Raw genomic sequence first — 21,216 nt, 5'->3', positions numbered from 1 at the left:
GTGAGGTGTGTAAATCATCAGTTAACATGGAAACTCCCATCTTAATACTTTTGAAAACTCTATACAATGACACGGAATGATCATTTTTAATGAAAGACAATATGGTACAAGAAATTACAAAAATAACAACTTTAGGATCATTTTGATCCTTGTTTTACATTCATACATTTCCACCCCCCCCCCCCCCCAAGTAAAGCCTCTGTAACGCTTTACTATATGACATTTGGTAGCAAATATCTACATGATGCCCAACACTGTTCATCTTCCTGGTAAACAGGAGCTAAGAAAAAGAATCTGTAATATACATGTTATGGTGTACACTATGAAATGAAAGTATCTTTCCATCTGCTGTGTGATGTTTCTTGTAAGAGTCCGTGGCCATTGGAGAAGTCCTGGTCTCGTCTGTGCTGAGGTCTTGGGGAATTGTGTGGAGATTCCAGCACGCCGTACTCCTGAGTGGGGTCCAACGCGGAGCTGTGCGAGACTGTGTTCAGACCCAGAATCTCACTCACCGAAGGAGGCAAGTCCTGAACACAGAGCCAAAAGATAGAGGAAACCTTAACACTGTGATACAGCACATTACCCAGTAACACACACCACCATAACGCTCAACCACTTAAATAGCTCTGTGGTTATGAAAGGATTTCATTTTAGTTCAAGCCTGTATCTGTATATTGAGATCACGTCAGGTTGGTTGTCTGGATGCTGATTTGAGACATACCTTGCAGTTTCTTATCTGCATATAAATAGCCTCTGATTTGATAAGAACTTCTTCAATGTCCAGTTTCATGGAGAGTTCATTTATATGCTACAAAAGTACAGAAAAGGAAAATGAAAGACACTGAGAATATGAACAATATGCAGTAACATATCACAAAAACAGACAACTGGAAAAAAAGCAAGACATTATTAAAATTTATTCACATTTGTCTGTAACTGCTTTATTGTACCAAAACCCCCCACAAAAACACTTGTACACACTTGTTTACCTTGAGGATTTCATTGAATCCGTAGTGCCTGTCCATAATTTTGTGTTTTTCTGAATCCAGAATGGCACAGCATACAAGAAGATGAACATTCTGGCAAGGCAGCCCTGTCCACATCACCTTGGGAAAGGGACACAAACACACACACACACACAGTCATGTGGGTTCGTTTTTAGAAAGGCGAAGGTTCAGCTGGTGGACGTCTGCAAGCCCGGGCGGACGAGCGGAGCGCACCTCCCACAGCCGAAGCACATCCTGAAAGTGGAGCTCCCTCTTGAAGCGGATCAGGAGCCAGCGGAAGCAGAAGTATAGGTACCCGGAGTCCTGCGCCTCTGTCACCAGCAAAACAACACAGCAGTGAGCCCAGTGCACCGTGCAGTCCACCAGTGCCACACTCATAAAAACAACAGGTTAAAATCGCCCTGTAGGCCAACACTGTACCAGCAATTTCTTCATAGTTACATTTGGGTTGCATGAAGGACGAGTCTGGAGACGCTTACCCAGGTAGTTCCAGAAGGCCAAGTCCAGCAGGCGAAGAAGAGTGCTGAGATGCACCAGTTGGGCCTTCATCCCCTGCATCTGCTCCTCAAAGTTCTCATGCTGAAGACCAGAGGAGAGCAGAAGTCACTTCAGTCTGTGCACAGTACGGCGCAAGCATTGTGCGTGTGATAATCTTACATATGTTATATATCTATATGGTTTATATATATATATATATATATATATATATATATATATATATATATATATATATATATATATATATAATATAATATATTATATATATGGTTTCCCAGAAATGGATTAACTGTAGACTAATACAAAGTTTCCACGCCAGCAGCGATATCATTACTAGTAACTCTTAAATTAGTTTAGAGTTAAACTTGGAAACTGGTCCAAGCTGTTAAAAACCCCATGAAGAAATAGAACAGAAGATAAGCAGGAGCACAAGTGAGCCGTCTGTGGAGATGACGTCAGTACCATCTGATCCATGAAGGAGACGAAACACCAGAAGGCGTCCACCTCGTTCTCCAGGACGTAGAGGACGGGGGAGAGCAGGTCACTCATTCCCTGCACATAACCTACACCACAGCAAACTGGGTTACGCTCATGCACAACACACCACACACCCAATCATGAGCCACTTCCTGTCTGCATGAAAAAGCACTTACAGATAAAGTTAACGGGCTGAGTAATTTAACATGGTTTAACAACATCAACAACAGACTCCTACAACAGCTCAAAATTAATTATACAAATGATACAAACTCACTTTAAAACATCACTCCTTTAACATGCATGTCTGTGGGTTTTTTTTTGTGCCAAGTTTGTTGTCATTCAAGCAAAGTTGATTGCCCCACCCCAACACACCCACTTCTTACCTAGATCAAAGTCATACATGCAGTACGTCATTAAGATGTCGTGGAGTAAAATCAGACCGGGGTTCTCCAGACCCTCGTAAAACTTGTTATTACGGTCAGTTCTGTTCACGTCTTTCTCTGAAGTAAAGAGAAATAAACATTTTTAAATAAAACTTTGGACAAACACTGGTTTGCTACTGAATGCAACAAAACACACACAAAAAATATATGCAGACAAACTAGTATTGTGTTGTATATTTTAAGAGTCAGTGTTCTACTGGGACAACATGTCCAACACCCATGTCAGCATTGCAAAGATGCTGTGTGATGTAGCAGGGCTTTGTAAAACAAGGAGAAAGCAGTGAGCGTTAAGGTTCAGATGGGTCATGGCTGCTGCACACACCAATCAGGCTCTTATAGTCCCGCAACCTGGAGTTCCTCTTCTCCTGCTCCTCACTCACAGACTTCCACTGTAGCTTCATCCTGAAGTACTCGTCCCTGTAGCCCACAGAGACACAAGGAGAGCATCTCAAGCTGGGTTAGGGACATCACAAACCATCTCACACCGAGATGGTTGTCTGGGCTGGCTGCTTGGGTGGGGTGGTGATGGGAGGACGGTAGACTGACGTTTTCCTTTTCTGCAGGTTCTTCCGCTCCTCGTAGGTGCTGTCCCAGGGATAGTAGCCCAGCAAGAACTTCCACGCTTCTTTCCTCACAGCATGGCACAGGCCCTGTGGTACCGAAGAACAAGCAGACAATCACATCGGATCAATACACATTTACACGACAGCTCAAGCATCTGGGTATAAACCACATAAGCAGTTCTGCGGGCAATTTGGAGAGGTTACATTATAGACTGAATTTATTCCAGCAATGCACAAGCTTGATTCTGTTTAACAGGCTTCCTGTTTGCCCAGGTCAATGAGGAAGTGAGGTCAAAATACAGGCACTGCACCATGAGAGTACAGAACCTTAAGGCTCATAAGTAAGAACACACAGACTTGTGCAAGGAGCTTGTCGGTATCACATGACTTCACTCAGAGCCAAACACATGGACAGGTCAACCAGACAGGACTTGTTCTTACCCCTTTGAATATGAGGTGCTTTAAATGAGGCACATTAGAGACTCTCCCCTCAGAGTCTTGGTGTTTCGCCCAATCTTCCAGCATTACGGGGCCGCTCCTGTGCACCTCTGGTCTTGGACCCAAGTCCACCTGCCCTCCCCACACATACACACAGGTTAAATAATAATAGTAAACAATAAAACCAGCCTTCCTGAATCTCACAGCCTTGCCAAGTACAGAGGTTAAAGATATAGAGGTTGTAAATTCTGCAGTGCATTCAACACGTTTTACAGAGAAACTAGATGTTCGGGACAGAATTGAGAGGTCCTTCATCAGATGTGCAAGCAAGTGCTTTACTTTTTTTCATGCGGTTTTTCACCTCTCTCACACACACACACACACACACACACACACACACACAAACACACACTTCCCAAATTTCTTCACAGACTTTAGAAAGCAACAATACCAATGAAATTCAGCAAAGGATTTGACCGCTGTGATCATGAGTGTTTGAGGCCCTGTCTGGGAGTAGACGCGGCCTCGTGCTCCTCCACACTCACTCTGGTGATGACCTCAAAGCCAGGCTCCTCTTGCTGGTTGATCTCCAGCCCAGGGATAAGCTCTCCTAGAAGGTCTGCCATTTCTTCAGTTGGACGTTGCTGACACTCTGACTCGGAGTGCCGGAACGCATCGAAGAAATAATTTGTGACTTTGGAGAAGCCACCCAGAGTTGCTGTATAGGGATCCTTCTTAAACTTCTGTCAAAGAGAAAAGAAACAGGAAAGGATTTGAGCAGGGTCATGACAGGACTACATGAACAGTGTAGAACACTGGAGCATTCTCTGAAGCACAAGGAGAAACTTAAACTGTATCAGTGTCTAATAATGGCATAGACACAAACACCATTTATTTCAGCAGGATTTACCCCATTAAAATGTGTCCTACCTGAACAAGGCCATAGTTTGTGTCATCGAGAAGATTCTCAAAAGATTGTGAAAAAGCTTTGTTGTAACTTCCAACAAGAAGAACATTTTCATCTTCAGGACTCCTGCCAAAACAAACCAATAATTACTCTTGGTGGTGTCTAATTTATTAGTTTAAAAATGTTACAAACTGCTGTTGAGATCAACTCCTCCACCACCACCACCACAACATTACTGAAAATTTCAATGGAAGTTAGGCGTACGAAAGCACACGTCTTTTTCCACCCCTGTTCAACAGCTGTGAAAAGCAAGTGCGCCAAGCTGAGGCTTCATTACGCGAGCTGAGATAAGAACTTTAATAACGGCTATCTCTGCTTCGGCAGCACACGCACAAGCATCCGCCGCGCTGGATTTCATCTGTGCTGATCTTTAATGCAGCATAGAAAACAACTCATCCATCTCTCTCACAGAGCCTTAACTCTAACCGGACAGCTGGCATCCCTGCCGACGGCCAGCCGTGCCCTGCCCTTTCGCTCTCCCCACACGGCACACGCCATTTAGAACGCTCCGGGAGAGGAAGTGAATCACTCCAGCAAAAGGCCCCGCATTACCATACAAATCACATGACGCGTAGACCTTTACCATTTCAGAGAACCAATTTTAGGGAAGGTTAAAAAACCCAAAACAAACAAAAAACACAGAGAAGAAAAATCCCATTTGATTCTAAAGAATCAAACTGTCAATTCAAAATTGTGGTCTTTTGGTGAATGACAACTAGCACGAAAGATGTTTTCTACAGTCTAAGGAATTCTATCCAAAATGACACAGAACATATAGCCAAACAAAGGCATGAGTGAGCGTTCTCATCAGCTGAGAAAGTATGCGGACTCATGCACATTTCACACAGAACATCTAAAAGTAGGTCACAGCCCAAATCTGCACCGTTAGACTGCACTCTGCTGGACAAACGCAAGAGTTACACAAACACTGTCAACTGAAAGATAGAAAGAAGAAAAATGAAGAACCAGTTCCCAGTTAGACACAAATACTTGAGAACACCTGAGGTGGTCACATTAGTCCACAATGCAGAAACGAGACAGAGTTTCAACTCTCGGTCACATGCCTGTGGTTGAGTTTGTCAGGACTGATGAACATACAGAATGCAATGACTGACATGTAGAACGCCCAATTAAATCTTGAGGTAAAAATTAGCCAAGAACTGCTCTTGACAGTCATTGATGGAATGTGGCACCTTTGTTTGTTTCCCCGTCTTTTGAGGGTGTTTGGGCAGACGTCTGGTTCTGTACTTACTCGCCAAGCTGCACTGATTTCCTTAAGCCGTCCAGGAATGCTTGGCTGCCTCCCTGATGGAAGTGAAGAGCTGGCAGTGTTGTGTCGTCTCTCAGGCAGAAGACCAGGTATGACCAGCCTTCACATTTGACTGTGACTGACCTCAGGTCAGCCACGTTAAAAGAGAAGGCCCACTTAGTCCTCTCATTTAAGTGGTTTGAAACACCTAAATCAAATGACGTGGAAAGCTGAGGTTACAATTCCATATAAAGGTTTAACGATCTTCAAGGATGTCAGACCATAGCAAAGCCTTCCAGCCTGAATGTTAACCACAGTCTAAAAATGGGGGAAACATGACCCTCTTTCTGCTCGGGTGTTTCCTGTGTAAACATTTTCTACTGGCCAACAAAACAAGTCCTCCTCTGTGCGAATACGATGAGAAATGCTGGAAGAATGTAATTACCTGCAGGATTTACACGTATATAACGACTGACGCACATATAATAAGTTTAAAGGGAAGTGGGCAGTGCTTTACCTTCTCCATTACTGTGGACTTTCCTCTTAAAGGACACTGTATTCACCATGTCCCACTCAGTCTCATAGCTTAATGGCTGGTCCACAGGTCGATGAGGCCTCTGTGTCCATTCTACCACTGAACTGGAGTCCTTCACACAGGGGCCCAATAACAGGACAGAAATCAAATACCGACTACACAAAGAACCAAGAAGCAGCTCAGATCAAACAGGGCTAACAGAAAACATAAATGGAGGAAAGACAAATCAAAATAAACAAAAGAATAAATAGTAACAAACCACACACCTTGCAGGCACAGAGCATATTTGAGGGATCCACCGTGTCCTCCAAAGGTTTATAATCCACAAATGTTTCACCATCCTAAAAAGAAAGATGAATGTGAGTTTATGATTCACAGTTTATTCCCGCGACTGATGTGTAGCCTCTTACTAATCTACATAAACGAGTTTATTATTAACGCATTAATGTACATCTGACTTCAACATATACCTTGTCTATGAACAATTTGTCAAAGAAAGGAAATAACTAATTACTTATGATGCCATTACAGAAGCTGTACACTTCAATTACACTACAACAATGGTAAGCACCATTTCAGTTAAATGAAATGTATTTACTGTCACTGAAAGGCCATTAGTACCTTATCAACAATTCGAAGGAACCCTGATATTAGTGAATCCTGATCCTCCAGTTCCTCTGTGTTTAGATGGATAAAAACTCCTTCACGTTCAAATATCACCTACACACACACACACACACACACACACACACACACACACACACACACACACAAACAAACAAACAACATAATGTTTCATCACAGTCCTGTGGTGCCCTCTCCTTAGCCTACATTCTAAGTCAGTCACTCATTATTTAGGTCTAACCTGGACGAACGAGTAAATCCGCAGTTACGGGGTTGGCGCCTAAGGAACCTGAGACTACATGCCTTCAAGAGGCACCTTCAACAGCGTATTGCCCTTCTGGCTAAGAAAGTAGAGTGAAGAGCAGACTTGGTAATCCTCACGCCAGTTTTCCCTTATAAAAAGCGCATGTTTGCCCTGTCATTCCAACACACCCCAAAGTCATCAGGAAGAATTTTGAGAGGCCACCAGGGAAAAGGGATCTCAGCCTCCAGGCAGAAGAAACCTTACCTAGCTAACAATATAAAAATACAGCACAAGCTCCGAACACTGGCTAGTTACACACGTCTGACTTCTTGGATAACTCAGTTAAGTGTTCAATTGAACCATTAAAGCGATACAAAACAAACTCAACGCTTCGAAAAGACCGAAATGAGTGAGCCCAGAGAGTAATATTACTCCACTTAGCAATCGCTACTTGGCTCATTTAAAGTGGTCTGCAACTAGCGTTAGTTTACAAGCTAGCTAACTCAAGCAGCAAAGTACAACGTGGCACGACACAAATATCCGAGATATCTCTTGAAGAAACAGACGTGCACATAAACTATGTAAGCTAGCCGCCGTATCTACTGTCAAACTACCCAGCTATCTTAGCTATCCGTCTCAGGAATGAAGCTACATGGTAGCTCCTTTGGAACTAGATACTCAGTATTTTTAATGTAACGCGATTTATTCGACCTGCAATTAGTTAGCTGGTTAGAAAAACAACACATTTCTAGCCAGCCACCTACAGTTAAATCGATTAATCGACTGTTTAGCTAACTTGATGGTTACCTAAACAGTGCTAGCCATATGTGCTATACAGCATGAACATTGTATGTTGGGAAGCAAGCTATATATGTAGGAATATATGACCGACGGGCTTTCGTGGCATTTCTGCTTAAGCGTTAGACGGCTAGCTTAACTTAGAAACACTGCACACCGTGTAGCGCTAACATGCTAGGAGTTAGCACTGCAATGACCAGCCAGCTAGGGTAATGCTAGCTAGTAAGCTAACAACCTTTTGCCAAAAAAACAGTAGGCAATCAAAGCACTGTGTTAGCTAGCTTTTGTCCTTCGCGAAACGCATAAAATAATCGGCCCACGGGACAAACACCATAATCTATTGACGCGAATACGAATAGCCGAATTAATTGTGGTGATTTACAGTTGAATTGCCCTCAGGATTCACAGGCTCGGTACCTTGGGAGGAGTTGTGGCCGCCATGTCGACTGCTATCTAGGCAACGTTGCATAGCTCACGTGCCTGTCAGCGTTCCACAACAACACTGACAAGTCATCTTCCGCGTGGCCAGAGCTGCGCATGCGCAGTAATGTAGGGAAACCGGAAGAGGCCGTTTGTACGTCTATGTTCTTAAAAATTAGTTATACAGGTTGCGGCCACAGTGCGAACAAACATTAATTTAACGCAAAGAATATCTACTCGACTAACACAGATCTTGTAGCGCGGAAAAGCTTCCCCGACTTGGTATGATATTTCGCATCTGCCCTCTAGTGATAAAGGTAAAACGAGAGAAATGTAACGCGCGTCGTTGGCTTTTATTTTGAAACCTTGAGCTCTGTCGTGGAAAGTAAACACCGACACGTCTTTGATTGGCGGGAAACTTGAGGCACTAGCAGCCTGGTTCAGTTAGGGTTAGTTAGACAACTGCTGCCCTATTTGGGGACTATCCGAACACAGGCGCGAGTGAACCTAAATTTAATTTCACCTTTCTTTAACGCCAGTTAGTTACTATAGCGGTTTGTTTGAATACGTTTGATACAGGATGGTTCAAATTGTCATCTCAAGGTAGGTAACGATACCACACTTTGCTTAATAAATATAGAGTGGGTCCACGAAGACAAAATAATGCACTGTTTGACTAGTTCAAACAAATTGTTAACGAACTCCGTTATCTATCCTAACTAATACCTAGATTGTATAGCTAACCGTTACATTTTCTGCAGCAGGTCCGACGAGGGTCCTGCGGAATGGTTGTTGCTGGAGTTGCAAGGGGAGATGGTGTCACGACACAACACAGGACTGGCCGGCAATCTTATGGGAGACCTGCACTATACGAAAGAAGTGCGTTTACTCCTGATGCTCAAAGTGTCTGCATGAACGAAAAATATCAGTGTCATGCAGCTAATTAAGTATTTGTTAGATCTGCTATACAAATAATATTTCTGTTTGACTGTCCGAGGGTGTTCCGGTGCTGATTGTAGGACATCACATTCTCTATGGCAAGCTGGTAAAACTGGAGAAACCATTCGCTGTTCTTATGAAGCACTCTGGCCTCCCGCAAGATGAGGGAGCCATGGAAACCAGCGAGGAGAAGCCAACCTCCTACACCGTTAGTGCCCTAATAAAAAAGAAGCTGATCTTTAAAACTCGTCCTAAACCCATCATTACTAATGTGCCCAAGAAGGTTTAGCTAATGGCCAATATCTGCATACAGACTTTTTCATTTGGCCCTTGAAACATACCACAAATGTACACCATTCTCTGATGTCTTTCAGTGTCTTTCCAGATGATGGAACTCCTCTTTTTCACTGAACATTTTTGGGGTGGATGGAAAATGCTCTGCAGATTGTTCATTTAACCTGCTGAACACATGCATTTTTAAAGAAACTTGTTGAATGTAACTAAATCCACTAAACAGAGAAAAACGTACTGATGGGAGAGGATGAGTTTTTCTTTCTGTAATATGTTATATTGGATTAGCACTGCAAAACTGAAAATTATGTATGTGAAAGTAACTAACACCATTTGATACAGAAAGTTTATTAAAAAAAACATTTTACAGGTGTAAAAGATCTGGAAAAATAAACAGTTAATGTTGCAATAATGATATAAAACCTTTAAAAACATTCATTTTTAAATATTTATGTATTTACACAAATTGATGAGGTCAAACAGTATGACTGCTGTTTTCAGTTTACACAAAGAAATCGCAGGCATAATGGTGAGCCCTGGGTGACAACACTGGTGTACAAATTTTGAGAAATTTGTTTCCTCAATCATTTTTGGTGTTTCATATAGAAACATGTGCTGAACATGAATATATATTTGAAATCTCTGTAACATGTAGGGTTTCTGATGTACTGGCAGTTATGCATTATCTATTGTCAATGATCTATCAGTGTACATTGTTTCAATTAAGAGCAACAGGAAGCAAAAATTTAAAAAATGTTTTGTCACAGATTTAGGCTTTCAGTGACTGTCTGATGCCTGACGGATCAGAGTCCAACAGTCCCCCAGTATATATGGACTCCATTCCCCCTGGTACCGCTTCTCCATCTCGCCAGTGTCTTGGTGGAACCTTTCACCATGTTTATCACCGACGGCTCCAAGATTCAGCAGAATCTGCATATTGTTATACATTTCTTTCACATGAACTGCATGTCCGATGGGTAGATGTTACTATGTTACCAAAACAGCCTTTACACTTAAAACTGATGAGTCAGTAAACAGACATCGTTCTGTTGGATCATGGTCACAGCAAAATGTCAGATAATCAACATGGCTAAAATTTTTTGTCAAATCTTTATGATAGCTGCAAAAAACTGCAAATTTAGTTCTAGGTGACAAAAGATTCCACTCTTGCAGCCTTGATCACAGCAGTATTACCTGGCTCTTTGATAAACTCAAATCTCTAACCAAATCTTTCAGCTCTACCTGAGTTATTAAATGAGGACCCATTACCTTGTCCACCATCGCCTCATCGTTGGCTTCTAGTGTCCACACATCTGTGGACCCCCCCCCCCCCCCCCCCCCCTATTATCGGGATGGCAAAGGGGACGGACGGTCGTGCTCCCCTCAGCCAAGATCACAGGAGCAGCACAAGATGAGCCACATATATGAGGAGCCCATGTCTTATCCTGGTTGCTGCATGATCAGACAGACCCCTGATCAGACGGACCCATGATCAGACAGACCCATGATCAGACGGACCCATGATCAGACAGACCCATGATCAGACAGACCCCTGATCAGACGGACCCATGATCAGACAGACCCATGCCATTTCTCAAAAACCCCACTTGATGGGACAATCTCAGTGTCATTTCTGTAATCAGTATTGCAACACCTATCTAACACACCAAAAATGATAAAAGAAACAAAAACCTTGTAAGCCAGTGTATTGAATTATTGAATTAAGTGTTCAGTAGTGTTTGTTGTCTATTTGCTGTGTGTTGGGTTGTGCATTGTGAAACGGGCAGTTTACAGACTACAGATCCATCTTACGTTTGAACCTAAAATTATTTGATTAGTGGGCATCTTCCCAAGTGTGTCTATGTACAAAGAGCATCCTAAGAGAGCTAAAATGATGGATTGAGTATGGACTCTTTCTAAAAAAAATGGTCTTAATGCTACAGTGCTGTTGAAATACTGGGCCTTAGACAGTACAATCTTGAGAAGTCAGAATATTTTAAACATTTTTGTCAGATTTTTAACTCTGAGTTTCATATAGCAGCTGCTGCGCCTGAAGTCTTAAAGTCATCGCCATCAGTCTCCCTACCCTCACACTTGGCCGAGTGGGTACAGTCAATAACTCTGTTTCATTCTCCTCGTAAACTCTGTCGGCATGTTCAATACTCAGCGCTTGTTTACAACTTCCTTCTCGTGCCCCTGTCCTGGGAGAAACTCCCACCGAATATCAACTAGTCCTTCCACCCTCAGTCCTTTTACAACAGTCAGATATGAGGTGCGCCTGGAAAAGCTAACGGTGCCACTGCTGAATTTAGTCTAGGTACACCCAAACACACTAGCCTTAGTGTTCATGCTCGCGGTGCCTGATCGATTGCCAGCGGCCTCCTCTGGCCTCCCTCTTCCCGAGCGTCTGTCTTTTCAGAGAGAGAGTTGTGGAGGCCTCCCTTGGCACGCGTGTGGAAGTGTAGTCAGCAAATCCACACGCTTGGCAGGACGAGTGCTGAACGAGCTGCTTTACCGTAGTAAAGAAGAATCAACACGCTGCTTATGTGCATCTGCGCTCTGCCCAGAATCAACAGCACTGCCAGACAGCTAAGATCTCCCATCCGGTGGCTCGCCTTCTCACACAATGCCATTCTATGTGGGCCCCCTGTAATAAACATTTAATTGGCTGTGATGTGTGTGTGTGTGTGTGTCGTCCAAATAGCTTTTAAATAAAAGTGTCTTAAATTACCTTATTTTTGAGAGTGCTTTAGCTATGTATGAAAAGTTAATTATATACTTGTATTAAACAAGCACCTGACACTAAAATGAAAAAAAAAAGAAACTCGTGTTCTGTCTTAATCAGTACTTTGCAAATATCATGAATAGAACACTACCAGCAGCATCTAACTAATTAAAATGATGACCACTTTTTACAGTTACTCTTATAAAACAACTTGTAAACAAACATGTTATGTGTCTGCATCTTCGTGCATTCAAGTTTCAGGTTGCACAGTCACTCCTGACATCTTTCTTGAAGAGTGGGTAATATTTTTCTCCTTGAAGGCTGGTGTTCCCCAGCTGCTGGTTGTTTATTGTACGCAATCAATTTGCAGCTGCACCAGAGTAACAGGATCACAACACTAGTTCTTCTAGTAAAGGAACCGACTGTATCTTAAATAGTTCTAGCAAAATGTACATAACGGTCTTTGGTAGCTTATCCAGCAAAATACCAGAATGTTGGGAGAAATAGTTATTCAGAGACTCTGAAGGTCTTCATCTAAAGGCTGTCAAAGGAAAATCCGATGTTACTGCATTTAACACTTTGACAGATTTGAATAATGTTGGATAGTCCAGTACAAATCACAAAAAATATAGACTTGGTTTTGGCAGATGACACCAATGCAGTATCATGTACAGAATTTGCTTTATGGCTGGTGCCTAATGATTAACCTGAACGTGTGATTGACATTCAGAATGTTTAAGCACCAACGCCACCATCTCAGGTCACACACCTTCGTACCACCCCAGTACCATTTCTGCTGACCTGTTCTTCATCTTTCAGAGGCTAAATGCTGCCCATCATCTTGTTAATATATCCACTGGCCAAAATGATCCTCATATATGATATGACATTTACACCTTATACCGAGTCTTGTGGTTAATGTGAGTGGACCTGTCATATAAATCACTGTTCGACACATTAGACGTGACACTCTAATGTGAGCCTAGCACCAGGGAGAGGAGAGGAAAATTGCGAAACAGTCCCGGGCAATTTCTTTGTCCAGTAGCACCACGGAAGCAGCGTTGAAGAAGGGAGTTCTATGCTTCAGCATAGGCCAGATGATACTGCTCCTCCCTCTTGTTACAGCGCTTGGCCACCATAGCCAGATAAAGTACCAGGAGAATAACCCAGTAGCACGCATAGAGGATGGCGCCGGCGATCAGCAGGGCCTTCTCCGTCTCGCTGAAGGGTTCCTGCGTCTCGCAGTAAATGGTATAGGCCACTCCGCAGAGCAGGACGATGGCCCACACGGTCACTGGCACAGCCCCAATGAAGTTCACCACAATCTTCTTCCTCCCGGAGGTGCCCCAGCCCGCTTTGTTGATGGTCAAGAGAGCAAAGATCTTAGCCGGCAGGAGGCTGGACATGTAGAGCAGGGAGTAGAGGGACATGAAGATCATGACCAGGCTGCCTCTCAGGAAGCAGGCGTAGGTGGCCTTCACCATGCCCACCAGCTGCACAGTCAGCAGAAATAGAAGGATGTTCCACAGCCGCCCACGGTAGAACAGGTGGATGACCGTAGCCACTAGGAAGAAGGGGAAGAAGCCGGTGACCACGGACTCATAGGTCATCCACAGGCTGTGCTTGTGGAACCACAGAGCATTGTAGAGCCACTCGCGGAAGTAGGACTTGCTCCAACGGGTCTGCTGGTTGAGCCAACGCAGGTAGCGTGTGGGAGTCTCAGTCTGACACTGAGAGCGCGCGGTGTACTTGGTCTTGTAGCCGAAGCTGAGGACGCGGTTGGTGAGGTGGCGGTCGTCACCGAAGCTGCACTTGCTGCCCAGGAAGGTCTGGTGGTACCAGGGCTCCAGGAACTGCTGCAAGAGGGAGTTGCGGTACATGCCCAGCGGACCACTGATGCACTGCACACAGCCGAAATACGACTGGCACGCACGCTCCACGTTGAAGGCCATCCAGTAGCGTACGCTGCTCAGGAACGATATCCAGGAGTCGTATTTGTTCAGGATCTGAAAGGGAGGAGGGAGCCATTTTGAGAATGGCTGTGTGTGGCTATAAGATACCTTATATACCTTGCTGTGGGTTAATGGAACTCATAATTATAAAGAAGAAGTTTGTCACGAGGTCTGTGACATGACACGACATGACACGTCTGCTTTCATGTTTGTTTTCCTTATTTTCTGTCCTGCCCTTTCCTGTACTTTTACACTCCGTGCTTGCTCATAGGTGGATCAGAGTGTCACTCATGATGACGTGACCCATATCACCTGGACAGCAGCAGGATGTATGATCACCACACATGAAGAGTCGTGCCTGTAAAGGCAGGACCGGGTCAGGGTTTGTTCACCTTGCGAGTGTCTTAACTAATTCCAATTAGTTCATTTTTGAGCTTTTATTCCTTTTGATTGGCTATCCAAGCTATCACTCCTCCTCTTCCTGTTACTTTACACACCTCCCTGTCCACCCATGGTAGGCCAAGGTAGGTCCTAACTGTCTCCTACAAAGCTTCTCAGAGTGTTGCCTGGACGTCTCACCTGCACGTCCCCTCCAACTCCACCCACATCCGGATCCTCCTCCAAGACCTTCAGCATCTCAATGGTGCACGCTGGATCCAGCACTGTGTCGGAGTCACAGACCTACGGATGTATGAACAAGGGTGCTGATTAACAGCGGTGTTACAGGACCACATGCCTGAACTCCATGTATCAGAGAAGTCATGAAGAACTGCTTATACAAAGGGGGAAAGGCGAGCAAAGTTTTCAAGTGAGGATTGGTTTTATCCTGCTTCGCTGCACTGTTCAGAACCATGTCACCTGCACCGTAGTCACACGATCAAGGCTTTCATGGACAAGCCATAGCGCGTAAGCTGTCTGAATAGAGAATGGCCGTGGTTTCTGAATGGCTCAAGTGTAGTTGGCAGGTTCTCTTTCAGTGCTTGACCAATGGCACTGCAGGAGCAATGAGAGGGTGCTGACAGATGACAAGGCAATGGAAGGACCTTTGACCTCTATTTAACAGTGATTCTGACCTCTGACCTGTATATAACAGTGATTCTAATCAGGAAAAAGGGGACATGAATGAGCTACTGTGAAGATCGTTAAATCGGCGTTTGTAGACAACGTTTTTGGAATGCTGTTCTTCATGGTCCTTACCAAAGTACATGTAGGTGGAGACAGACAGGGTTGGTGGAAAGCTAGAAACACTAAGAGACATATAAGGCAGGTGAAAGAGAAAGATGAGCAATGGTTGAAAAAAAAGCACATTATGCTACTGATCGTGGTGTCCTGCCCAAAGCCTTGAGAAAAATATCAGTATCCTGTCCTACCAAACACACATCCAAGAGGACGACTCACCTGCACGTAATCCACAGAGTTCCCGAGCGCCTTAAACGCGGTGTACATCACCTCCCTCTTCCCGCCCCACTTCTGCATGATGCAAGAGTAGCGGCAGCCGCGCACCACCCGGGAGACCCGCGCGGCCTCCGCCGGGGGCACGGCCCCGCCCCCTGGCTCCCTCCCGGCCCCGCCCCCCTCGCTGTGGTAGTTCCCCTTCCACACCACACATCCGGCCTGTCCCGCAGCCCCCAACACTTCCTGGAAGATGTCCATCATGTAGGTGTCCTCGGGACGGTTCCCGTCCACCACCAGCACCACCTTGAGGCCGGGGAAGGAGATGCGGCGTGCGCTGCGCAGGCATTTGCGCAGGTAGTCCGGGTCCTCCTGGAAGGCGGCGATGCAGAGGGCCACGGTGCGGTGCAGGTGTCGGGGCCGCGAGGGCGCACGCATGCGCCGGTGCTCCAGGAAGGCGAAGAGGCTCTGCAGCAGCAGGTGTAGAGACAGGGCGGCGCCATAGAGCCCGAAGGACAGGTGGTGCTGCTCGGTGTGGATGAACTGGTAGCCCGTCACATAGGCCAGCAAGATGGCGAAGAGGACCACAGCGGCGAAGAGGGTGGTGACGAATATACGCACCGCCGTGCCACAGCTAGAGGGCATCTGAGTAGAGACGGAGAGACACACAGAGACAGACAGGTGGGTGGAGAGGGACATAAACGCACAGACGCACAGGTAGGATAAAGAGAAAGATAAGAAAATGAAGTTCAAGATTGGTTGAAAAATTATGATGATGATGGTCCCCAGTTTGACTGTCTGTGTAGAAAGGAAATGAAACTGATGTTTCTGGTACTGAGCATCTATGCTGAACAAAAACGGGTTAAATGAACGATCACGCAGTCTGTCAGTTCAGAGACGTGTGTGACTGGACAGCATGGGCATTGCCCCCTTCCTGAATTCTGAATGAATGCGTTTGGAAAAAAAAAATGATCAAGCTGATCCCTTTCCCCCCGTTGCTCAGGTTAATGACTTTAATTAAAGGCCAGGCGGGCCTTGGCTGCCGGTCCTTGGCATCCTGAGCAGAGAACAAACCTCCTCTTTATTCCCCCAGCGCCTGTTGTCCACTGTAGAAAAAGCCGTTTCGCTCACTTCCCCCGTATCACCAGTGCCACTGCCGCTCTGTCCAGAGACAGGAGATTAGCTTTGAAAAACCAGACACCCGCTCCACTACTACACCAGTACAGGAAAACCATTCTGTAGGACCACATTAGTTCTCTTTTCCTTCATTATCAGAGCCAAATGGCCAGCCGACATCATACAGCAGGGTCTCCACCTGTCCTTCATCTCATCTTTGAAGATCCATGTGAGAAGGCGAGCAGAGACGGACGCAGAGAAGCAGCTACCAAGCATGGAGCCTCCGGGTGAGAGACACAGCAGGCAGGGGCCACAGGGGCCGTGCTGGACCCTAATTACAGGGGAGAGACTGGAGGGGGGGGGCTCACGTCAAACTCCCCAACAGTCACCAAATAAGAACACACACTCAGAAGAGCAAAGACATCTGTAACCCTTGCGAACACAGGATGAGATCCATCTGTTACAAGTGAGATGTAAGAACATGGCGTAAGAATATTTCTCTTCCCAGCTTCTATCTTCGTTGAACATCATTACTGTTCTGTGTTACTCTGCACAGCCTTGGGGTGGTGCAGTCATGGAAGTGTGCTAAATAAATCAAATTCACATTTAAATTAATCTCATCTCTCATTCGGTGACCTCACTACTAAAGCCTTATTAGCCTCAATTATCCTAGTAACCCATCATTAGCGGTGAAAGTGTCAGGAAAACCCCCCTTTATCCAAATGGATTAATAATTACTCGGATTGGCCATGATGGGTTAGTGCACCATGAGGACCTGGAGAACACGTGCTCACAGCTGGCCATGGTGCTTTACTTAACTGACAGATATTTGCAGCTTTAATGGTGTCTGAGAAAAGGCAGACCTGAGATAAGACACTCCTGCGTACGGGCGTGTGTGTCCTGCAGAAGCTCCTCAAGGAACGCATGGAAGCGTCTCCTACGAGATCCTCACCGAAGGACGGTCGAATGTTCTCAGATCCCACAAAGGCAGGTGGGTCTCAGAAGCACACAAGGTAATCGTGGTCCAGTGAAGTGGAAGCCTGCATGCTCCAGTGTCTTGAGCAGAGGGAGGAGAGATGTTACATGCTAGTGATCTCCAGCTGGGACTCCTCCGCAGCAGGAGGGTCTGGAGCTGTGGAAAAGGGCACCCTGGAAGGAACATGAACGAGGAAGAGTGATGGAGAGGAGGAGTCAGGTGAGGAAGAAGAGCTGGGCAGAGGAGAGCATGCAGCACGTGGGTGGCCTGCACGGTCACTTGGTACTCCAAACAGGTTTGGTGGCAGGAACCTCTGTAGGTCCAAAATGCGCTGAAGCTTTCCGTCAGTACTCTGTTTGGAAGCTTCTCTCGGGCAGATGGAGATATGGTACAAGACTAAGACGAATACAGACTTGGAGAATCAATATGTTTGATATACAGGTGAATAAACTCAGGCTCAAAAATCTCAAATCTCATGTTCTTCCATGATCTTGTCACTCGGGTTTCACAGATTAACCCAAAAGTGCTGTAACCTCTTCCAGTGCTGTAGGAAACTGCTGGCATTAAAAAAAATGCTTTTTTAAATATTACAAGATTGATGGAGAATGGTGGTTCTTGCCACTAGGAGGCACTGTATACAATTTCCAGAAATCCAATAAAGGGCTCAACTACCGGACCAGTTTAAAATACACAGTGATAAAAAATGATGATCTACAATATCATCTACATAGTATTACACAGTAGTACTACATAGTATTAGCAGGAGCGTGACCACACGAGTGAGTAATGGGAAGGTAGTGCATAACAGTCCATCCACTGACTTTCCCCACAGAACTATAAGGAGATCAAAGGGGCCCCTGGCCCTTTGAAACCATCAGCCCCCCACTGGGCAAGGCTGCTAATGAACTGGGCCCGTCTGGGTGTTAACATCTAATTTAGTGACTCGTAAAGTCCCAGGAGACTTTTCTCCTAAGGCCATCACACCCACGTGTTCAGTCTGTCTTTGCTGACATGGGTGAAGTAAAGACACCATTTTCCTTAGAGAGGTTTCACATCTTCAAACAGAATTCAGAGACGTCGCTGTCTGCTCCTGCAGTTATTTAGTCAGCCTTAGGGTATGAAAAAGACACTCAGGAAACACAGCAATGGTAATATGATAAAAAAAGAAAAAACACACATGCAAACCAAGTTTTACAAGTAGCATGAATGAACTCTCAGACTCTTTCTATCAAACATTTTCACAAAGCACTTTTAGTTCCTTCCCTGTTATATTTCTGTGGACACAAGCTTACAGAAGCCCGTTTGTGTGAGCTTGGCACTACACAGCCTCCACACTCCCTAAAAACCATCTTTAAACATGGCATTCATCCCTCTCTCTCGCTCTCTCCCTCATACACACATACATAAATATATATATATATATATATATATATATATATAAACATACTTCTGTCAAATTTATTAAAGCAAATGTAATACATTGTATCACCCTACCCCCCTTTCTTCCAAAAACAAAAAGAGCAAAAAAATTAAAACAGTCACCACACACACACACACACACACACACACACACACACACACACACACACACACACACACACACACACACACACACACACACACACACACCTCTGATGGGTTCCATACCTTTTCAGCCCTCTGGCAGTGACGTTGGCCTCTCTGCTGGAGTCCTGCAGGGTCTGTGTGCACGTGCGTATCTGCCCGGCGGTCCGCTCCACTCCTCTCCACTGCAGCACAGCACTCCTCTTGTTCTGCTCACACTACATCTTTATTCCACCGGCTCTTAATTCAAGAGATCCCTCATCCAAAAATACAGTTCCCTCCTCCTCCTCCTTCTCCCTGGTTCCTCCTCCTTCTCCCTGGTTCCTCCCCCTTCTCCCCTCGCTCAGTCCCCAGACATGAAGGCCTCCCTCAGTTCCGCTGCGAGCCTTTCCGAAGGTGGCCGAGCGGGTCGCAGCTTCAGCCGGCCGGCGGTTCCGGAGCGGGGCATGTCTGCGGCAAGCGTGGCCCGTGTTTGGGGGGCGTGCGCCTGGCGAGGGTGCTGTCTCTCTGCCTCTCTGCCTCAGTCAGGGCTGTGGTGCAGTGGTAGCCCCTCTCCTCTCTGCATGTCTCCACAGCGCAGCCTACAGCCGAGCTGAATCACCCCAGTCTGGCTCCTGCACTGGCTCAGTCCGCACGCGCTCAGTCCGCACCGAGCTCTCGTCCCTGTTCTCTCTCACCTCTCCGCAGTGCAACCGGCCACCACAAGAGTCAGGACTGTTTGAGGAGACCCTCTCTCCTTGAACACGCCCGCACGCGCACACACACACACACACACACACACACGGACACACTCTCTTACTCATTCTCAATGCATCCTTTATGGGCTTATTTATTTATCGTCAGCACCTCCCGGCAGCCCTGGAGACAGAGCTCCTGCACGTCTGACACGGGCTGATGAGAAGGTAGAGATAGAGTGAAGTGAAGGAAGACAGAGTTAAGATTTATTAGCTGGAAGAATAACAAAGACACAAAGGGCAAGAAAGGTAGAGAAGAGAAAGAGGAAGAGAACGAGAGAGCAGAAAAGAGAAAGAGAGGGAGAGAGGGCACACAGGACTGTGTGGCATTCATGACATAATACACACTACTTAAAATATTCCGTCCCAAAACATTCCTGTCTAGGTGAAACTACATCATTAGTCTAAGACAAACTAACTGCTTTTAAATTGTTTGCTCAAAAAAATCAACTCTATTTCTTTCTGCCCGCACAGCACAGCTAGCATGTAATGTAATGTAATGCAGAAATATATATCAGTGCAACAGAGTAGAGCAGGATCTGAGTGATGAGGAGAGGAGGGGAGCAGGGAGGGGAGCAGAGCAGGGAGCAGAGCAGAGAGGGGAGCAGGGAGGGGAGGGGAGCAGAGCAGAGAGGGGAGCAGGGAGGGGAGGGGAGCAGAGCAGAGCGGGGAGCAGGGAGGGGAGCAGGGAGGGGAGCAGGGAGGAGAGCAGGGAGGGGAGCAGGGAGGGGAGCAGGGAGGAGAGCAGGGAGGAGAGCAGGGAGGGGAACAGGGAGGGGAGCAGGGAGGAGAGCAGGGAGGGGAGCAGGGAGGAGAGCAGGGAGGGGAGCAGGGAGGGGAGCAGGGAGGAGAGCAGGGAGGGGAGCAGGGAGGGGAACAGGGAGGGGAGCAGGGAGGAGAGCAGGGAGGGGAGCAGGGAGGGGAACAGGGAGGGGAGCAGGGAGGAGAGCAGGGAGGGGAGCAGGGAGGGGAGCAGGGAGGCTAGAGTGAGAGGTGATATGGAAACGAAAAGAGAACGTGGAGGAAGGGATGGGGAGGGTGTCTCTGGCTGTATGCTAAGCACTGCCGTAACAGCTGGCCCACACTGAGAATGTCCTTGGCTTGCAACCAAAGGAACAATGCAGAGTCTGTACCTATACAGGACTATATCAGGATGATATCTGCAATGGGAAACAGCAGACCTGAGCTCAAATCAGACCCGAGATGCCAACAATGCCATCGCCTGGTAAATGAACACAACAGCAACTGATCCAGTGAGCTAA

General features: G+C 46.0%; 3 protein-coding genes across 7 annotated transcripts; 1 reads left to right on the top strand and 2 right to left on the bottom strand.

Annotated features, from left to right (window-relative positions):
- Positions 1-71: 71 nt before the first annotated feature.
- tbc1d15 (TBC1 domain family, member 15) lies at positions 72-8,413 on the bottom strand. Of its 3 annotated transcripts, none has more exons than XM_076984190.1 (17): positions 8,264-8,413; positions 6,802-6,900; positions 6,447-6,521; positions 6,163-6,292; positions 5,649-5,853; positions 4,360-4,462; positions 3,975-4,172; positions 3,433-3,561; positions 2,975-3,078; positions 2,751-2,845; positions 2,369-2,485; positions 1,968-2,068; positions 1,487-1,586; positions 1,221-1,318; positions 990-1,106; positions 722-808; positions 72-527 (listed from the first exon to the last, which is right to left on the bottom strand). In XM_076984190.1, exons 1-17 carry the CDS (start codon positions 8,285-8,287, stop codon positions 321-323), a joined length of 1,989 nt encoding a protein of 662 aa, XP_076840305.1. In that variant the 5' UTR covers positions 8,288-8,413; the 3' UTR covers positions 72-320. The 3 variants fall into 3 exon arrangements, with proteins under 3 accessions (XP_076840305.1, XP_076840296.1, XP_076840313.1); XM_076984181.1 differs by having other exon boundaries at positions 8,229-8,331; XM_076984198.1 differs by lacking the exon at positions 8,264-8,413 and adding an exon at positions 7,046-8,090.
- Positions 8,414-8,610: 197 nt separating this feature from the next.
- chtf8 (CTF8, chromosome transmission fidelity factor 8 homolog (S. cerevisiae)) lies at positions 8,611-10,284 on the top strand. 2 transcript variants are annotated; one of them, XM_076984244.1, is made up of 3 exons: positions 8,611-8,869; positions 9,031-9,145; positions 9,264-10,284. In XM_076984244.1, exons 1-3 carry the CDS (start codon positions 8,847-8,849, stop codon positions 9,492-9,494), a joined length of 369 nt encoding a protein of 122 aa, XP_076840359.1. In that variant the 5' UTR covers positions 8,611-8,846; the 3' UTR covers positions 9,495-10,284. The 2 variants fall into 2 exon arrangements, with proteins under 2 accessions (XP_076840359.1, XP_076840350.1); XM_076984235.1 differs by having other exon boundaries at positions 8,612-8,869; positions 9,028-9,145.
- A 550-nt stretch (positions 10,285-10,834) lies between these two features.
- On the bottom strand, positions 10,835-20,599 carry has3 (hyaluronan synthase 3). Of its 2 annotated transcripts, XM_076984222.1 has the most exons (4): positions 19,305-20,599; positions 15,572-16,210; positions 14,753-14,854; positions 10,835-14,227 (listed from the first exon to the last, which is right to left on the bottom strand). In XM_076984222.1, exons 2-4 carry the CDS (start codon positions 16,208-16,210, stop codon positions 13,298-13,300), a joined length of 1,671 nt encoding a protein of 556 aa, XP_076840337.1. In that variant the 5' UTR covers positions 19,305-20,599; the 3' UTR covers positions 10,835-13,297. The 2 variants fall into 2 exon arrangements, with proteins under 2 accessions (XP_076840337.1, XP_076840327.1); XM_076984212.1 differs by lacking the exon at positions 19,305-20,599 and having other exon boundaries at positions 15,572-16,427.
- Between the last annotated feature and the right edge of the window lie 617 nt (positions 20,600-21,216).

The sequence above is a fragment of the Brachyhypopomus gauderio genome, chromosome 2 (genome assembly GCF_052324685.1).
Source record: "Brachyhypopomus gauderio isolate BG-103 chromosome 2, BGAUD_0.2, whole genome shotgun sequence".
Classification (NCBI taxonomy): Eukaryota; Metazoa; Chordata; class Actinopteri; order Gymnotiformes; family Hypopomidae; genus Brachyhypopomus; species Brachyhypopomus gauderio.
Note: the sequence above shows the minus strand (reverse complement) of the source record. Positions and strands in the feature narration are given on the sequence as shown.